Genomic DNA, 20,977 nt, shown 5'->3' with positions numbered 1-20,977 from the left:
CGGGCCAGGAGCGAGTTTTATGCCCTTCTATTTATTCTCCCGCCAGCCGTGCCGTCTCCATGGGAACCACCAGCGCGCGACCCTCGTGGGACGCCTTCCTTGAAGGCTCTTCTCTCTTCCGCTTCTTCTCCCTCTGCGGAAGGGAGAAAGCCGCTCATCCCGCCCTTCCCTTGAGGAGCCGTCTCCATGGAAACCGCCGCGCGCGTCTCTTTCAGCCCGAGAGGAGAGAAAAGGTAAGCTCCTTCAAACCTCTCGCGGGCAGGCCCGGCGCGCGCGGACGGGCTGGCGTCGTCTCCATGGCAACCGGCCGCTGCGCGCGAGAGGGGAGAACCAACGGCCGCCTCCAGACGGTTGCCTTTTGAAACCGGGAGACGGTTGGTAGAGGCAGAGGGGCGGTTGAGGGGGGAGGGCAAAGGCCGCGCTGATGGAGGGAATGGCTTCCGTCTCCAGGAGGCGCCCCACGGCCTCCCCCAAGCTGAGCTGGCGGCAGGATCAGGCGCTGGGCAGCACCATGCGCATCGTGCGGGAATTGGGGCCCACCGCTTTCGTGCTGCAGCAGGAGGAGGAGGAGGAGGAGGAAGAAAAGCAGCTCAGGGTAAGGGGCTGGGGTTGCCAGCCTCCAGGTGTGGCCTGGAGATCTCCCGTTCGGACAACTGAGCTCCAGCTGGCAGAGATCAGCTTCTCTGGAGAAAAGGGCTGCTTGGAAGGGTTGGCTCTAGGGCAGGGGTGTCGAACTCTATGAGGGCTGGATCTGACATGAATGAGACCTTGTCGGGCGGGCCATGTTGGGCTGGGCCACTATTTAAGATTAGGCAGCAGAGATATAAACTTCATTAAGGACACACAAACACAAAGAGTAAAACATGCTTAAAACATTAGCACTCATTGGCCTTAAAGGTGCTTTCTTTGTATCTCTCCCATGCCATCCAGGGAAGTGGGCAAGGGAAGCGCTGGCTCTTTCCTTCCTTCCCCGTGGGACCAGGAGGAGCCTCAGCCAATAGAAGGAAGAGAGGCTTGGCTCCAGGAGGAGCCTCAGCCAATAGAAGGAAGAGAGGCTTGGCTCAGTAGCTCTGCTGTGCGATTGAGAGAGCCTGGCAAAACAAGCTCTCCCTTCCCTTCCTCCCCAAGGGAGGAGTCTCAGCCGATGGAGAAAATAGAGGCTTTGCTCTCTAGCTGCTGAGTGATTGAGCAAGCCTGGCAAAGCAAGCTGTAATGCAGAAAGAAATGAGAGAGGGAGAAGGAAGCAAATATCAGCCAGTTGCTTGGGGGCCTGATAGGAGCCCTCCGGGGGCCTGATTCAGCCCCCGGGCTGCATGTTTGACACCCCTGCTCTAGGACATTGTACCCTGCTGAGGCCTCTCCCCAAACTCTGCCCTCACCTGGATTCACCCCCCATAGTCTCCAGGCATTTTCCAACAGACCTAGGAACCCTATAGGGAGGCCTGTGAGGAGGAAGAGGAGAAGGCCTCCTTTGCCTCTTAAGGGAGTTGGGGGTGCCAGCAGAATCTTCTCCATTAGAGCAATTCATTTCTGCAGGAAGTGGCACCCTGAAGACTAACAAAATCTTATTCATGGTATGAGCTTTTGTGTACATGCACACAGGGCTGGTCCTAGACAATCTGGCATCTTAGGCAAGGCTAACTTCTGGCACCGCCTCCCCCGCCCCCTCCCCCCGCAAGCACTGACAACCAATTTTCAAAAACAGATGGATTGTGGGAAAAATGAAAAACGCAGAACTTGAAATTGCTCCCTGACCTGGATAGCCCAGGTCACTTAGTCATTTTGGGGGCACTCAATTAGGCGCCCCCAGAAGGCTGGCACCCGAGTTTGCCCAGTGGCAGGGCTGGCCCTGCATGCACATTTCCTCAGATATATGTGTGGACACAAAAGCTGGTCCTTGAATAAAACTTGGTTGGATTTAAAGGTGCCACTGGACTCTTTGTTCTTTTGCGTTCAACCAACACAGCTGCCCACCTGGATCTATCTTCCTCTCTGTAGGGTTACCCATATTTTGAAAAACAAAAAAGAGGACATATTCCCTTTCTGGCTACTACAGACAAGTGATTGCTATGACAAATCTCATTTTAAATTCCCCTACTGTGAAGCTAGATTCAGATGCGTAGCCGTGTTGGTCTGAAGCAGCAGAACAAAGGTTTGAGTCCAGCAGCTCATTTAAGACCAATGAAGTTTTATTCTGGGTATAAACTTGAGGAAATGTGCATGTTCATGAAAGCTTATACCTCGAATAAAACTTAGTTGGTCTTAAAGGTACTTAAATAAAGGACTCGAGCTTTATTTAAGCTGTGATAATTGGTACTAACAGGAATATGCCTAACTTTCCAACTCCAAGAGGACAGTTTCATCAGTTTTCATTCTGAAGGAGAAGGACACACATTCCCCAATAAACATGCCCAGCCCAGCTTAGCTTTCAAGCTCAGACCAGAACTAGCTAGTCATGGCTATTCAGGGTGCTCAGTTAACTTACTTACTTACTTATTTATTTTGCTGTCACATTGCAGTTAACTTATGGCAGCCACAGGACTTTTTTTGTATAAAAAGCCCAGCAGGAACTCATGTTAGACCGCACCCCCTGATGCTGAGTGAGCTGGAACTGCATTCCTGTGCGTTCCTGCTAAAAAAACAAAAAAGCCCTGGGCAACCCTATACGTTTTTCAAGGGAAGAGACCATCAAAGGTGGTTTGCCATTGTCTGCCTCTGAGTAGCAACCTAGACACCCTTGGTGGTCTCACAGCTAAATACTGACCTAGGGCCCTTTTTCCCACTCAGGAATTCAGCCTTCAGTTTCATACACAATATCTGTATTAGTCAGCCCTTCCACAGTCCATATCCAAAGAGTGACAAAGCCATAAATCCTGCTTTGAAAATGGCAGTCATGAATCAGAGTTGTCAAGTTTAACTATGTGATCAACTTAAAGAGCTCATAAAATAAAAATAGCATTTGCAATTAGTCATCTTCGAGTTTCCTAGAACTTTAGTAAGCTCAGCCCCCCCTCCCGTCCCCTTGGTAAGCTTTCTGAGCATTAGATAAAAGCATAGCTGCAGACTGCCAAGTAATACCACAATGATAGTATTATAGGATACGAGGATGACACCGATAGCTATTCTGTGGCAATGAATCAAAGGCCAGAGCATTGCTTTCCAAATGGGAATTATGTGTGACAATACAGAAAGGAAATTTACATGTACAAAACTCAACACTGATTTTCCCATGGAACATGGTCCACTTGTCAAAAAAGCCCAGTGCAGGGCTAAAACAACAACAAAAAATGCATCTTTCTGGCTGGGTCCATACTGGCAGCTTGGGGTGCATGAGAGGCGTCCCAAACTGGACTGGCTCAGAATGGACTGGCGGAAGCCCGTCCACATGCTCCCCCACAAAGCATCCGTATCCTGTGCAGAAGGTGCTTTAGCAAGGTCAGACAGCTGTCGCACACCATCCCCTCAGCTGGGTTTGGGTTTCTTTTTTCCCCATTCATTTATTGGTCATGCGCATGCATGCCCTTGCGCCTATGCACTTGGAAACAATGTATTTTTTAAAAAAAGCTGGAAGTGACTTGGAGCAGCCTGGTAGGTTTACACCGCCAATCCGCCTCGCTTGTACACCCCAGCATTCAGACGCCAGAAAGGCAGATGGTGTGCAGTGCAAAAATTTGCTACCACTTCATAAGTAGTAGCTTTTTGAGCTGTCTCAGAGATGCCTAAGGATGGGGTGAGTACGGGAGTGGGATGGGAGGCAGATGTGCCTTTTTGGACTTGATTTTTTGATCCGTCTGGGAGCTGTCCTTGTGTCAGCTTAAAGTGCCGGCCTGGATCCAGCCTCCCTAGATCTTTATGTGGCCTTGTTAAAGTAAATCCACATCTGCATCTCCTTTTTTGGCCTCATTCACTCTCATCCCGCAGCGCCAACAATGTATTTGGTGGATACACACGCAGAGATCCCTCTTGTACAGCCAGCAGTTGTACTTTAGGATCTGTGAACTTGAAAGTCAAGCTACACCATCCTGAACTGCATTTTCAAAGCCCTCAGGCCCAATTCTGCTCAGGACCATGGTGTGGGTGAGGGGTGGGGAGACCCCTAGGGCTCTCCAAACTGGCATGGGGGCAGGAAGGCAGCGTCCCCTCCTTCACCTGTGCTGCAGTGCTGAGCAGACTTGGGCACCTGCAGATTTTTATTTAATTTAAATAACAAAATGTATACACTGCCTTTCTGCCCTCATCAGGCGATCAAGATGGCTAAAACATACATGATAAAAACACCTTTAAAAACAGACATACAAAACCATAAAAACACCACTTAAACAATATGGCAGAAAAGAATGATCTCTGAGGGAATGCCAGACAAAACAAAACAAAAGTCATAACTGCTAGCATTAGATGGCAACAGACTCTGGGAAGAAAGTTCTGGGGCCAAGACTGAAAAGGCCCTGTCCCAGGTTGCTATCTGCCTAATCTTAGAAGCCGGGGTTGCTTGAAGCAGGGCCTCTAAAGATGGCCAGGTAGGTTCATAAGGATCCTTTCAAGTATCCTGGTCCCAAGCCATATAGGGCTTTAAAGGTCAACGCCAGCAATTTGAATTGTTTCCAGACAGTTCTGGTGTAGTGATTAAGTGTGCAGACTCTTATCTGGGAGAACCGGGTTTGATTCCCCACTCCTCCACTTGAGCTGCTGGAATGGCCTTGGGTTAGCCATAGCTCTTGCAGAGTTGCCCTTGACAGGGCAGCTTCTGTGAGAGCTCTCTCAGTCCCACCCACCTCACAGGATGTCTGTTGTGGGGGAGGAAGATAAAGGAGATTGTGAGTCACTCTGAGACTCTGAGATTTGGAGTGGAGGGTGGGATATAAATCCAATATCTTCTTCTTCGATGGGCCAAGATTGGAATGATATGGTCCCTGTGACCCACTCCAGCCAACATTCCAGCTGCTGCATTCTACACCAGTTGAAGTTTCTGAACACTTTTCCAGGGCAGCCCCACATACAACAGATTGCAGCAATCTAATCTAGATGCAACACAGTGGTCAGATCTTTTTCTGCCCAGGAAAAGATGCAGCTGGCTAACCAGTCAAGGCTGGTAAAAGGCACTTCTGGCTACAACTGGCAGCTACTTAGCCAGCAGTAGGCCTGGGTCCAAGAGCATCCTCAGACTACAGACCTGTTCTTTCACAGGGAGTGCAACCAGAATGAGTGACATCTTAAATCCCAGGTCAGACCTTTCCCACTTACCAGTAGCACTTACATTTTGTCAGAATTAAGCTTCTGTTTATTGTCTTACATTCATGCCCAAATTGCCTCCAGGCATTTGTTCAGCATCTCTGCAGCCTTCCTGAGATAGACCAGAAGTGCAAGGTTGAGCTGAGTGTCGTCTGCATTTCTCCAGATGATCTCAGCCAACATTTCTTGTAGGCAGGGATCATTTTGTAGAAAAAGAGATCCCAGAGCTCATTAGCACAACTCATTTGCATATGCCATACACCCTGACATCACCAGAAGATGTACTAAATTATATCAGCTCAGAATCTATCTTAAAACGCTTCTTGAATTATAATTGACGTAATAAAACCTTGCTCCCATCATACTTACTTTCTCCTATGTGGCCACAGCAAAATTCTCACAGGGGGTTTGAACAATGGAGACCAGAAGCAAGTTTTTTTTGGGGGTGATGGTGGTAAGAAATAAATAGTACAATAAAAAGAAGAAGTTCCGGAATTCCACTCATGCAAGCTCCTGCCCAAAATTAAGCCTGCCAACAAAGTTATATTCTGGGTATAAGCTTGAAGAAGCAGGTATTTGCATGAAAGCTTATACCCTGAATAAAACTTAGTTGGTCTTAAAGGTACTTAAATAAAGGACTCAAGCTCCTGTGAGCTTCTGCCCAAAATGAGGCCTGCTTGTAGATATTAAAAGGCATACAGGACCCCACAGGCTGAAGGCCAAGGGATTGAGCAACTTCTGGAACCTAACCTCCAGGTAGGACTGAAACCACCACAAAATGGTGCCTACCATTCCCAGTTTGGAAAGATAGCCCAGAAAGGCACCATGATTGATGATATGGAAAACTGCTGAGAAGCCCAAAAGAAATCGAGTCACAATCTCCCATCCATTTCCTAGCTCAGGTGGCGACTAAGGCCATTTCTGTTCCATGACTAGGCCTGAAACCAAACTGGAAAGGATCCAAATAATCCACTTCATCTGAGAATGCTTGGCAGATCGGCAGCTGCAGGGATTACAATTGAGTTGGAGAACCTGGGCCTGACTCACTCAGAATTGTATTGTGTAGCTTGCTTTTTGAGAAGATGAGTCTATAAAACTAAAGAAAGCACAGAGAGATTTTAGTGCATACTTCAGTTATGTATTTTACCCCACTCCAGCCTAGCCTTCATTCTTCCCTTCTTTATATGCTTTTTATTGGTTTTGTATAAAAGGTTTTCCTGGGGAACCCTCATTCGTGCAGCTGCTCAACGTTTGGGAAAGAGAAGGACCTTTGCAAACATATCTGCTGGTAAATAGATTTGTATATGAAATCATATAAAGTTACAATAGAGTTGGTGTGCATTGGTGGGTTTTTTTTTAGTGGGGTGTGTGTTCGCTTTTTAAAAAGTCTATCCTTCAGAGGTATAGCTATCACAGTCACACAGTTATTCTTATCTTGCTGAATAAGGAAGAAGGAACAGAGGGGAGCAGGACAAAGAGCATAGGAAAGATTGAGAGAAGATTGGGGGGGGGGGGACTGTAAGGCTGTTACCTAAGCATCCTTAGGTGGATGTGTTCCATTAAAACCAAAGACAATTTCCCTACAGTCATATGCCTTTTGTTTTGGGGATTCTAAGTAGAAAGGTTAAGAGGTAGAAAAAGAAGAGGGATTCATGTTATGACAGAAAGCTGCAAGTTGTACAGATTAAAAGCCATACAGAAGAACACATACAGAATTGTTAGTTCTGTTTTGGTAGCGTATGTGATGCTTTGTACAAAATGTTTCCCGCAAAGGTAGAAAGACACCTGTAGCTAGGTTACACAGATACTGAATAGTTGATACCTTTTGCTGTTTATTAATAGGTTATTGCTGAAAAAATTCCAGCTTCCAAGAGACCATGAATGTGAGTACTGGTCACTCTTGCCTTTGTTTTTCCTCTTTTGTGGATCCGTACAGAAAATGCTAACTTTATCAGTTTTCTGTTTTCTCCCTGCAAGATCATTTTTTGATGATCTTTTAAAGGTAGAGTTCTGCTTTTGTGGTTGGTTCTTCATATGAGTCCTCTTTTATGCTGCGGAGTCATTTCTTACAGGCTCCAGCTTTATTGCCAGATTGGGGCCATGCTCCGACCAACCGAAGGCTCGTGCACATTGCTTGTTTTAATATCAAGGGATGTTCCCATGCGTGCTTCAGAAGATGCATGTGCTAGACAGACATATGTGTGAATGAGACCTCTTTCTTCCTTGGGTACAAATTGACCTTAAGGCAACCAAGCATGAGAAAGAAACTTTTCTTCTGCCACTTCTGTCTTTTAAATGAGCTGCAGTTCTAGATTTTAGCTGAGCTGAGGGGAATGACTACACAGTCTTCTAAAAGTATAAGGCAGAGGGATTTCAGGTGAAATTTTGGCAAGCCTCTGGATTGGTTAAGGAAGGAGGACACTGGGTCCTTTGGAAGGGGAAAGGCTTTGGGGAGGAGACATGCAAGTAGGAAGGTTTTCATCTTGGAAAGGAGATGTGGGAACCAATGTTCCCTCTAAGTTGAGTTCGTGTGAGCTAGCTCACAGATTTTTAGCCTCTGGCTCACACATTTTTGCCTTAGCTCAGGAAGGATGACCCCAGACAGAGCACACTAATTTATGCAGTAGCTCACAACTTTAATGCCAGTAGCTCACAAAGTAGAATTTTTGTCCACAAGACTCTGCAGCTTAGAGGGAACATTGGTGGGAACACAAGATAGATGAATTTCTTGAGTAAAATTCATTAAAATACAAGTCGATGTCAGGAAAATCTCTTTGCTAGAAAGCGCTCAGGCCAGGCAAGACTATTGGGCCTGAAAATGCTTCCTTAGAATAACACGTAAAAATAAGACTGAAGGAGCTCGGCATGTTTAGCCTGGAGAGGAGGTGACTGAGAAGTGATATGATCACCATCTTCAAGTACTTGAAGGGCTGCCATATAGAGGAGGGTGCAGAATTGTTTTCTGTGGCCCCAGAAGGTAGGACCAGAACCTATGGGTTGAAATTAAATCAAAAGAGTTTCCGGCTCAACTTTAGGAAATACTTCCTGACAGTTAGAACGGTTCCTCAGTGAAACAGGCTTCCTCAGGAGTTGGTGGGCTCTCCTTCTTTGGAAGTTTTTAAACAGAGGCTGAATGGCCATCTGACAGCAATGCAGATCCTGTTAATTTGGGGTGGGGGGGTGGGGTGGCGGTATTTGTGAATTTCCTGCATTGTGCAGCGGGTTGGACTAGATGACCCTGGAGGTCCCTTCCAACTTTATGATTCTAACTCATGTAGAGTTGATAGATCCAAATAGTCAGCCGTGTTGGTCTGAAGTAGTAGAACAAAATAGGAGTCATGTTGCACCTTTTAAGACCAACTTAGTTTTATTCAAAACGTAAGCTTTCATGTGCTCTCTAAGCACACTTCATCAGATGAGGAATCCGGTACAGTGAGCACAGCCACACTTAGCTGGTAGTCAGTGGCTCAGAATGCAAACTGGTACAAATTTAAGATCCAATCACAGTATAGTAAAATTATCTGGTAGGGAGTGGTTTAGAATGCAAATTTAAGATTCAATGACAGAATAGTAAAATTAACAAATTGAGCAAACCTTTGATCTGAGTAGCATGAGCATGCAAAAACAATAAAACAATAATATGTCAAAATGTATATAATGAGTATATTGTATTAAGCCTGGGTCAAAAGGAAAGTATTTATATCTCAGAAGATTTCCCATCCAACTAATTTGCCTTTTAATTTGTAACATACATATAGTTTGCCATTAGGAGAAAAATACATTAAAATTAGTGGGAGATGGGTTCAGTATATGTAATGGGATAAACAGCCAATAACCCTGTTTGAGTATGTCAATACAGCTAAAAGAGAAATACATTGGATAGTGATGTTCTTGTCCACCTAATTTACTTTTTAACATGTAAACATCATTCTAGTTTGCCTTAGGAAAAAAAGAATACAATAAAATATAGTGAAAATGGGTTAAGTATATGCAATGAGATAAACAGCCAATATTCCTAATTTGAGTATGTCAGTACAAAAATTCATTCTGATACACTATTCTAAAAGAAATACATTGGAATACTGTGGATGAAGTGTGCTTAGAGAGCACATGAAAGCTTACGTTCTGAATAAAACTAAGTTTATCTTGATGGTGCAACGACTTCTATTTTGTTCTACTTGATGGTGGTGGTGCTTGATTGGATCAGCTTCTCTGCGGGTCCCCCATTGAGCCAGACTTCACTTTTGTCCACATTTTGATTTTTTTCATGGCTATTCATTGTGGCTTTCTCTTTCTTTTTCTTATACCTTATTCGCCTCCTTTGCTTTGTCAATACTTCTTGCCTGAGGCTTGAAGAACTTCTTTGACATATATCAAACAAGGGCTTGTCAAAACATCTTGAGTTTAGTAGAAAAGATGGGTTGATGCAGGCTTGTAGCTAACCAGGGGCCCATGGGGCTTGGCCCTCTGAGAGTTTTTTGGGGGTCCTCACCCCCTTCCCATGACCACCTCCTCCTACCTGATTTAATTTGCACCACTGCCCCTCCCGTGCCATTTAAAGGGCCTGCCAATCAGCTGATTGACAGGCTCTTTAAATCACACAGGAGGGAGAGGGATGGTGCCCGGCCTCTCCAGCTTTCTGCACTCACCCCCATGAGCCCCTCCCCCTGTGGCCCCTAGCTATGGGACTGGGTTGATGACAGCTCAGGTGGCAGAGATGGGTGTCAACAAGATGACACTGAAAGGTCATGGCGGGGTTACAGTTCAGAATGTGACTTAAATGACCAAGTTTAGTTTATTCACAGCCCAAGCCAGCATTCAAAACAGTAAGATCATACAAAATTAAAACTGAATGACTGTAAAATCATACATAAAAAAGCAGAAAATACTGTTGAAAAACTACAAATATAACAGAACATGGAAGTTACAGCAAAGATGTTTAGCCATTTCCTGACTGAATTATTAGAGTTTTCCATATTCTTGTGGCACGCCAGCCAAATTTTGCTAATTTGTATGTAACATCAGGGTTCTTATCATCAAGAAGATTCTTAAGGAGTTGCAGTTTTTGCTTCCTGGTAATAGGTATGACTGTGGAAAATGGAAGTACTTCGCAATGATCATTATAAGCCTCACAGTCAAATATGACATGGGCTAAAGATTCGATACCATCATTGCAGCAGGGAGAATGTCCCACCTCATAAGAGTAAATGGTCTCCTATATGTGACTTAGTTGGCTGCACCTACTTTGGTTGCAAAACAAATATAATGACATTTTATCAGAGATTTTGAACTTCTTTTGCAGATGCTCTAAAGTTGGGTCTTGCAGAAAGAGAAATTAACTACGTGCTTCAGGGTCCTCAAGTCACTGTCCAACCCAAAGTAACTATTAACTGTACGAAGGAGATGCAGACGGCTGGTGATGGGTCCATTAAACAAAAAGAAATTGAGAACGAGGACGTATGCCCAGTTTGCCAGGATGTGCTATTTAGGAAAATGCTTCCTGTCACTTATTGCAGGTGAGTCCTCTTTGATGGTCAGAGAAATAAATTGCTGCAAGACAGTAACATCTTTGTAACCAAAGCATTGACTTAATAGTCCCAAGGTGAATGCTTGAGAGTTTGTTTTATTAATACCAGATTGGCATTGGCTTACAAAACCATAAACTTTTTTTTTTTGGAACTTAAAAATAGCTATGTTGCTCACTATTGTCTTAACACAGAATGATGAGAACTTTTCTCAGTGCTTTGGAATGCAGTAGGGTATGATACTTAATCTTTAATGCAAGTGTGCCTATTTGTCTTTTCAGTTTGCAGGTGGTCAGCAGTCAAAGAGGTTTTGCAGCTTTTTAATAGTGTATTAACTATAAGGGCTTTTTTTGTAGCAGAAACTCTTTTGCATATTAGGCCACACAGCCCTGCTGTAGCCAATCCTCCTGGAGCGTACAGTAGGCCCTGTAAGAAGAGCCCTGTAAGTTCTTGGAGGATTGGTTACATAAGAGGGGCGTGGCCTAATATGCAAAGGGTTCCTGCTACAAAAAAAGCCCTGACTATACTCTACTACACTTTCCTACAAGACCATAGTTAAGGGTGGATTTCTAAATTGGAGGTGAACACACTTGGATTTTAAAAGGGCAGTAAGAGTGTAGCTGAAGACATTTTGACGGGTGCAGAATATCATTTACATGGAGCACTTGCTTTAATTCAATTAGCTTAGGCTGCTAAATGAAGCACAGGACCAACCAAAAGCCAGCGTTTATTTACTCGGTATATTTCTGCCCTTCCAAACTTTTAAAAACCAAAAGCTCCAACATATGGCAGCTAGGAATATTCTTTCTACATTAATTTCGCCAACAGTTTGCAGTTCCCTGCACCTTCAGTTTCTGAAATTGCACACAGTTGGACCTGAACGCCTATAATTTCTCCAAACATCGTATGTTATTAATGGAATGACTCTGTGTGTGGCAATGTGCAGTTCTGGGTGTGCATACATAAACTCCAATATGGGGGCAGGATCAGTAATATTTCACATGGATGAGGGAGAGCCAGGGTCTCCAAACTGCAATATCTATCAAAATCCACTCCATTCCTTCATGTTAAAACAGATATATAATTTATAGCTGTGATATACAGAAAATCCATTTCTGTGTACTTGAAGAACAAACCTTCAGGGCTTTTTGCATTGATCGGCTTCTGCAGTATGGTTATCTGAGAGCTAGTTTGGTGTAGCTGTTGAGTGCACCTGCTGAGTGACCTTGGGGCAGTCGTAGTTCTTGAAAGAGCTGCTTTCTCAAGAGCAGTTCTGTCAGAGCTCTCAGGGTGCTCTGTTGTGGGGAGAGGAAGGGGAGATTGTAAAGTGCTCTGAGACTCCAAGTGAAGGATGAGATATAAATCCAGTCTCCTTCCTCTTCTTCACATCCAAAGCATGGATGAACCAGATTCCCCTCAGTTTCTTTTTCACTATAACATAACAGCATGTTATCATTCTTCCCCTTGCATGTAGAATAAGCAGAGTTTTAAAAATAAACCTCTATAAGCCTTTGCAGTAATCACACGGAACACAGTGTAATTACAACAAAGTCTGAGTCCTGTGGCACCTTTAAGACCAACAAAGTTTTATTCATGGTGTAAGTTTTCGTGTCCAGGCACACTTCCTCAGATACAATGAAATGGAAGTTACCAGTCCACGCTTGAAAGGAGACAGTTAGAGCATAACGACAGGGTCTTGGTTAATTACTCTCAGCATTCCACCACTAAGAAGGGTAGAGCTGAACATTTATCTTTGTTTTTGATATATTTATTCCCTTCACTGAGTCTCCATCCCCCAGAATTAAACCCAAACAAATGGTGACCATATAAACTAAGTTTGTTATTCCCATTTCATCCTCACATCTGTTAAACACTGCTTATTACGCTCGTGAACATTCAATGAAATTGCTGAGTAGTTGGGTTAGAACTGATAAAAGGAAGTACTTCTTCACCCAAAGGGTGATTAACACATGGAATTCAGTGCCATAGGAGGTAGTGGCAGCTACAAGCATAGACAGCTTCAAGAGGGGATTGGATAAGCATATGGAGCAGAGGTGCATCAGTGGCTATTAGCCACAGCTTATCGTTGGAACTCTCTGTCTGGGGCACTGATGCTCTGTATTCTTAGTGCTTGGGGGGGCACAGTGGGAGGGCTTCTAGTGTCCTGGCCCCACTGATGGACCTCCTGATGGCACCTGAGTTTTTTTGGCCACTGTGACACAGAGTGTTGAACTGGATGGGTCATTGGCCTGATCCAACATGGCTTCTCTTACGTTCTTATGCTAATTTGCTGCTGACCCTCTACCTATATGTATGGACCAGTAACTTCCATTTCATTGTATCTGAAGAAGTGTGCATGCACATGAAAACTTATACCTTCAATAAAACTTTGTTGGTCTTCAAGGTGCCACTTGACTCTAACATTGTTCTGCTGCTTCGACCAACATGGCTACCCACTTGAATCTAGATTAATTAGAAACAAGTTAAAGTTAAGGTAAAACATTTGACTTTGCTATCTGGTACTTGTTGCAGTGAAATAAGAAGAATTTCAGTATGCAAACCAGTGGGCATGTTGCTATTAACTATGAACAATTTAATTATATTTGTGGGTCTGAGATACAGAATATTTTGTATGTGAATATTTGCCAGAACAGATGACGACTGATCAGTTTTCCATAGGTTTGGTTGTGGCAACAACATACACATTGCATGTATGAAGATCTGGGCTGATCATCAGGAAGGACTTGGGAGAGACTCCTTGGTGAAGTGTCCCTTGTGTAGGGAAGATTTTGCTCCCCTGAAGCTCATTTTGGAAGAATTCCAAAACAGCAAAAGACTGGTGACCGCAGCAGAGAGACAGCGTCTTGGCAGGCATCTCGGAATCCCTTGCAATAATTGCAGAATATGCCCCATTGAGGGAAATTGCTACAAGTAAGCATTTTAGGGAACTGAATAATTTTATCTGTGAACATGGCTTAAAAGCCCAAAACTTTTAATTAAAGGTTGTTATCAGGGGTCATTTTGTAGAAAAAATAGGTGGAGGAGCTCATTCAGGGATTGTTATGCCGCTGCACCTACTATTCAATGGAGAAGGTAGGTAGATGGGGAAGAAGAGGGGGAACCCTCAGAAAGGTTCAGGAGCTGTGCTCCTGTGAGCTCCTGCTGAATTCAAGGCCTGGTTTTTATGACACCAGCTGCGAAAGCTTCAGTCCAAAAAAATGAGTGTTTGCACTTTCATTAATGTTTTTGTGGTATTTTAAAAACTTTCCCATAATAGGACATTAAGTTAGAAATCAGTATATCCTTGACAGCAAAACTGTAATCCTCTTTTACATATGCCAGATACCTTTGTTTAAATCTGGCAATATGAAAGTGTAGAATCGAAAATTGGAGCTGTGGTTTCTTTAGACCCCTGGGAAAGAAAAATGATCAGTTTTCTTGTTTAAAACTTTGTTAAAAAAAAAAAACAACTGTTAATATATTTGTGTAAAAACAATTTTGAAAGAAATTTAAGGTAACATACTGAATCTCTACTCCCCCCACCCAAAAGTAGCAATTGCATTAAAAATACTAGAATGGAAAAAGCAAAAAGTGCTCCACCTAGTGTTCATCTGAGGAGAAATATTTTACCAAGTTTTTTTTTCCAGAAGTAAACAAAGGCAAGTTGTACTTTTCCTCTGCATTTCTAAGGCAAGGGTAGAGCTTTCAAGAGGGTGCTTTGTCTTTAATTATGAACCATTTTTTTTTAATTCTGACCTCTTCAAGTGATGCGATGTTGGTCAGCATCGGTGTCTCATCTGGCCGACTCTGTTTCCAGTGCTGAGCGGGTTTGTAACAAATGTGCTTTGCTTACTATTGATTTTGACAGCACTGTGATAAAGGAGAGCAGAGATCCTTCCGTTGTGACAAGAATGTAATGCTAATACTTTATTGTTCAGATTCTAAAGCAACAAAATCGCTTATATAAAAAAAGGAATTTCAGCAATTCACTTAGAAATGTAAAATATAGTATATTGCCGGGGTGGCCAAACTTGTTTAACGTAAGAACCACACAGAATAAACATCAGCTGTTTGAGAGCCGCAAGACATGAATGTCAGATGTTTGAGAGCCACAAGATAGGAAGGAAGGAAGGAAAATAGATGAGGAAGGAGAGAGAGAAAGGCGAAAAGAAAACAACTTTAAGTGGCTGGCTTGGCTTGAAGTTATTTAAAGAGATAAATGCTTTCTCCAGCCAGTGGGGTGGTGAGGAGTTCAAGAGCCACACAATATGTGTGAAAGAGCCACATGTGGCTCCTGAGCCACAGTCTGGCCACCCCTGGTATATAGCTAGTCCTAGGTGGAATGTTCAGTAGTAAAATGCTGGCAGTTTATTCTACTCAAATCAGCTTCCTTCTCAAAGAAGACACTTGCTTGTGCCCCAATGATACAAGTTTTTTGGTGAAATTAGGGAAGTCTGCTAACTCTATTTCTCTTTTTTCAAGGTGTACAGAATGTCCCGAATATCACCTCTGTCATATTTGTTTTAGAAGCTATTGCCATCCCTCGCATTCTTTTGTGTTCCGAGAGGTACAGTCCAAAACCATCACCTTAACTGATATTAATCCCAGAGTTAAATAGACATGCATTTATGTATGGAACTGGTAAATTTCTCTTTTCAAACCAATGCATTTTGGAAAATCATCCATCTGGAAGAAAAATCCACAGGGCTGTTTTCTTCCGTCTTGTTCAGAAGTTTCTAAATGATTATCCATAAGTGCAGGAGAGAATAAAGCAGGCAAGGGTGACTTGAATCTCTTTCCTTCGGTGCCTCTCGGGATTATACAGTATAGGGTTTCTCTCTCTCTCTCTCTCTCTCTGGTGCTGTGCTATTAAAATCTGGATGTGGCAGTGCAATAGCAAATGACACAGTGGACTAAGTAGAGGAGAGGTATCTGGAAACAGTTATTAACTGGGGAAATGTAACAGAGTTTCTGAATCCTTAAAAGACACTTTCTGAAGTTTCATTTCATCATTTCCCCCTGTCCCAGCCTGCATAACATGTGAGTAATGTACTTATTGCTGAGTTTAGAATAATAACTTTACAAACCACCTGCTAAAACACTTGAGATCCACATGGAACCATATTTTTTTAGCCCAACTTATCTTGTACCGCTAGTATTGTTTGTACAAACTGGGCAGTGTTTTGCTGCTGCTCATGTTATAGCAGTGTTGCATTATCTGTGAGGGACACTTCTACATGTAAGCATCACAGTCTGGCCTGTTCTGTACCTGCAAAAATGTTGTGGATGCTGGTGCTAAGCGGGAACAGTTTGTTCCTCCTCACTAGATGCTTGCACTGCTGCAGGTTACAGCCTTGTAGTTTTCAACCACTTCTTTCGGCCCTGACGTAAGGCCAGATTAATCAGATGGTTTGTTCTTCTCCTGTCAGTGACTTTGAAAGATTAAATGCTGGGACATCTCTTCATGTCATCACTGCTATTGCTTCGTTTTCATTAGCTCTTTTCCATCCTCCCAGAAAAGAAACCAGAAATGGAGGTCAGTCGATCAGCTACTACAACCATCAGCTCCCGAAGAAAATCCGAAGTGCCTTAGTTCAGGAGAGGGTTGTCATGAAGAAAAAGGCAAAGAGAAGTAAGAGGAGGTATTTAACAAAGCAGGAGTCAAGGAGTACCTTTAAGACCAACAGAGTTTTATTCAGAATGTAAGCTTTCGTGTGCTTTAAGCACACTTCATCAGACAATAGTATGGAATGGCAAGCAGTCCTAAGTATAGAGAAAGTGGGCAATGAGTTAGTATGCAGAGTAATGGAAATGTTTTTTTAGCAGATTAAAAGAATCAAGTTGGGGTCTGGTGTTTGTTAGTTAATATTAACTGGGCTGAAACAACAACAAAAGGTACTGTAAAGCTGATTGATGCCCATGTACTTATGATTCTTTTAATCTGCTAAAAAACGTTTCCATTACTTTGCGTACTAACTCACTGCCCACTTTTTCTATATTTAGGACTGCTTGCCATTCCATACTATTGTCTGATGAAGTGTGCTTAGAGCACACGAAAGCTTACATTCTGAATAAAACTTAGTTGGTCTTAAAGGTACTACTTGACTCCTGCTTTGTTCTACTGCTTCAGACCAACACGGCTGCCCACTTGGATCTATCTACAGGATATATTTGCTCACTTGAATACTGTTTAAAGAAATAAAAAAGGACAGTTCAGAGGAAATAGTAGTTGTCCACGTTGTGTAAAGGGACCGGCATACCTGCGGGACTGTCTCTCCCCATATGAGCCCTGGAGGTTGCTATGATCGGCCGGCCAACATCTTCTGACTATCCCTGGCCCAAAGGATGTCCGGCTTGCCTTGACCTGGTGGAATCAGCTCCCGGTGGAGGTTCGGGCCCTCCAGGATCTGTTACCATTCCAGAGGGCCTGTAAGACAGAGCTGTTCCATCGGGCCCATGGCTGAGGCAGACAGGCATCCTATCATTTAAACGATCTGTTAATACCATCTTTGCCGCCCCACCTAATGTGAGCTGTGGCTTAATTGTCTTCATTTTAAACTGTTTAACTGTTTTAATCGTTTTAAATTGATTTGGTTGTTTGATTGCGTCAGAAGCCACCCTGAGCTCATTATGGGGAAGGGCGGCCTATAAATCTACGGAAATAAATAATAAATAAATAAATATTACACAATGTTCATCAAACCAGTCTGTTAGCTGTCCCCGCGTGAAGTCAGATTAGATCAGTTATTGCCCATTTGCAGACTTGCTCTGTGGTTGCTCCATTATTGTGGAGTAGAACATGCTAGAATGAGTCTGCCAACATGCCTGGAGAAAACTACCCTGCCCCTTTAAGAAAGGCTTAATGTGTGGACATGGGCAGCTGAAGCTTTTCATGGTATGGAGATAAATAACATCACCTGGTAAATGGCATGCTGTTAAGCTACTGTTAAAGGGACAGGGCATTTTTTCTCCAGACAATTGGCAACCCTGGTTAAGAAGGCTTCCATTTAATTGCAACTCCCAGTACTATGCAAATCCAGATTCTTTTTCTACAGATGGTTAACATTTAATGGGTTTTATCTATGTATTGCTTCTGTGAATTTGTTTTGTAATTTCTTTGGTTTTAATTTTTTTTTTAACTGTCATTGTAGAAATGTGAGCTAAAAGTAATTTGAATGAATACATATTACAGTCCTGCTGAAAATGAGTAGCACTTGCTCTTGATAGCACTAGCACAATCAGTTTGTTATCTCTGCTGGTAGGATTGCAGGGTGACTAATCCAATATCAACTTTACCTTTTTGCTTGAAGGCTGTTTCTTCTGTCTATAACATTGCTTGTACCAAATGGGATCAGGGAGGGAAAAACAGGTAACAGATGCATTCTTTGTTTTTCTTTTTAGGTTCAGCTGCGTACCAGCACATGTAATAAACTCGTTACCTACTGCACTGGTTAGAAAATGTAGCAGTTTACTGGATCCAGGTGTGCAGTGTAGACTCTGTCTGAAGATCTTCTGCCTTGGTCAAGTTGCAAAGTTCCTGCCATGTAATCATAAGGTAAATAACAGATACATCTGACTGGGATAGAACTCAGAGATCTCCATTTCAGCCTGTATCTGATGAAGGGAACTTTGGCTCTCAAGAGTTTATACTCTGAAAATCTTGTTAGTTTGTAAGTTGCTATGGGACTCAAATCTAGCAGGTTTGACTGAACAACTGTCCAACCTGGTTTCCAGAAATCTGCTTACAAATCACCTAGGGCAGGGGTGGCCAAACTGTGGCTCGGAAGCCACATGTGGTTCTTTCACACATATTGTGTTGCTCTCAAAGCCCCCAACACCCCATTGGCCAGCTTGGAAAAAGCATTTGTTTCTTTAAATCACTTCTACTAGCCAAGCCAGTTGGTGGCTTGGAGAATGTATTTAAAGTTGCTTTCTTCCCATCCATCCATCTATCCCTCTATCATCCTATCTGTTTGTCTTCCTTCCTGCTCTCAAACATCTGATGTTCATGTCTTGAGGCTCTCAAACATCTGATATATATTCTATGCGGTTCTTATGTTAAACAAATTTGGCCACCCCTGACCTAGGGATTTTGAGGAGACCATTAAAAGTTTAACCTCTAGAATCTCCAGTTGGAGCTTTCCAGGTGGTAGGACAGGGAAAGGCAAGTGTCTGGGACCCTGGAGAGCCCCCACCAGATTGGACAAGACTAGGCTAATGTTTCCTGATAGTCTGACTTGGTGTAAGGCAGATTAACGTGTTCCGTTTTTAACCTAGCGTAGCTCATGCAGTCCAACCTCTAACCCTGCTAATCATACTAATTTGCCTTGCCTTCCTAAAACGAAGTCAGAATTACCAAGAAATGACCAATAGGCAGTTAATTTTTTAAAAACATAAATGCATTCAACACTTGAGACTTCTTCACTTCTCCTCCTCCCACTTCACCCACAAAATGTGACTTCTTGGGGAGAGGGAACAACAGCGCAAGGGATCTGCAGTGGGAGGGAGAATGGATGAAAATCCCCCTCGGGTAGCAAAAATGTGCTGTGGGATCCAAGCCAATGTATGGATATCAGCATTGGGCTTTCAGAGAGCGCCAATTCAATCACGGAGCTTATCCAAGTTAAGAACTTTGTTCCTATTTAAGTGTATTGATCGACAGCAGTCAATCCCATTTGAGGTAATGCATTTTCCATTGTAAATTGGAGTGCTTGGGCCCAGTCGGCCAGAGAGAAGTAGCGCTGGATCCATGAGACTGTTTAAATTACTCCTGACTTGTGCCGTTCTTGAAAGTAGAATCTGACCGCCTTGCAAATACCTAGCTGGAGCTGCCGCCTGTCTGCTGAGGCTTGATTCAGATTGGAAATGAATTATCTTTGTGGTGGATAATTATCAGCGTGCACTGTCTTTTATGCTTTTTATCTTTTTAGTTTCACAGGAAATGCATCGACCACTGGTTGCGGCAAGAAAATGGGTGTCCTATAGACGGACACGTCGTGTATAATCCATTAACCTGGGAGGACGTCCCAAGCAAAGGCAAAGAAAATCCATTAGCATCTCAAGCAAAAAACAAAGTTGCAGAGCAAGCAGACCGGGAACTTTTCATACCAGGAACCGGATTGTGCATCCAAGGAACAAAACACGGTCTCAGCTCTGAGAAATGTCAAACGCACTGCGAAGGACCTTCGGAATCTGAACAGGATTTAACTCTGAATGGCTTCAGCTACAGTCACACGAGAAACTTTAGCTCTGGCCAGCCTAGTGTTGGGAAGACGGGGAATTTGAAGTTTTCTAGATACTTTAGGGGCTTGACCCTTATTCCAAGATCTCATCCTGATACAATATCGGGAGTGCACACACCAAATAGACCAATGAACACTTTCCTGCGTTTTAAAAGCCTCAGCAGCTAGTATCTGGAAAATACCGCATTCTGGCTTTTCAGATTGTAAATTATGTCAGGGCTACGTGATGCTTGTGGGATTCTGATATGTATGTTTAGCATTAATATATAAAAATTGGAATAAAAAGTTTGTGTAGGCTCTTTCACACTAAATCATATGCCCAAATTTTTCTTGCTAATGTGTGTTACTAAATAGATGAGGAAATAGCTTGTAAAAACAGCTGACTAGTTCCAGAGTTTATGCAGGAGCTCAGGGTTATACCGCTATAGTTTTTAAAAGTCTTAAATCTCAACAGATGAGCTCCATCTAATACTGTTGCCAAATGGTTGGCCAGATTTCAGCTTTTTAAAAAAGGTTTGTATATATGCTGTATCAGATTGGCACCGTTAGCATAGCAGCATTTTCTGGTATGGTTTGGAACCCTCAGAACATTTTTGCTTGGTGGAAGAGACTTCTCTCAGAGGAGTGCACTTTCCTCAGCTTCCCTTCCCACCACATCTCCAAACGTCCCCCAGAGCATTGCCCCCTAGGAACAGCACAAAGAGGGAATCAGAAGTCTTGTAGCCAGATGCAAAGAGTTTGTGAAATTACTCTTTTTCCATTCACAGAAATCCTCGCTGAATCTAACTATTATATCTCCAGAACATCAAACAAATTGTGGATAAATGAACTAGGAAATCTATAGGAAAGAGCCAGAAAAGTTCAAGTCGCCAGAGCTGTTGTCACAAGGATATCGTAGATGGATGGGAGAAGAAAATAAGTGCATGACTTTGATCTCCTTACCTGGGTTGCAGTCGGTGAGATTTCCTGCACAGGTGTGTC

The 20,977-nt window shown here is 43.2% G+C and overlaps 1 protein-coding gene across 1 annotated transcript; it reads left to right on the top strand.

Annotated features, from left to right (window-relative positions):
• The first annotated feature begins 433 nt into the window (after positions 1–433).
• ZSWIM2 (zinc finger SWIM-type containing 2) lies at positions 434–20,307 on the top strand. The gene is made up of 9 exons (XM_060257315.1): positions 434–595; positions 6,441–6,517; positions 7,072–7,112; positions 10,532–10,745; positions 13,434–13,685; positions 15,237–15,321; positions 16,271–16,386; positions 18,156–18,309; positions 19,685–20,307. The coding sequence occupies exons 1-9, from the start codon at positions 434–436 to the stop codon at positions 20,162–20,164; spliced, it is 1,581 nt and encodes a 526-aa protein (XP_060113298.1). The 3' UTR covers positions 20,165–20,307.
• Positions 20,308–20,977: the final 670 nt, after the last annotated feature.

This window comes from Heteronotia binoei, chromosome 16, assembly GCF_032191835.1.
Source record: "Heteronotia binoei isolate CCM8104 ecotype False Entrance Well chromosome 16, APGP_CSIRO_Hbin_v1, whole genome shotgun sequence".
Taxonomy (NCBI): Eukaryota; Metazoa; Chordata; class Lepidosauria; order Squamata; family Gekkonidae; genus Heteronotia; species Heteronotia binoei.
This window is presented reverse-complemented; position numbering and strand designations above follow the sequence as displayed.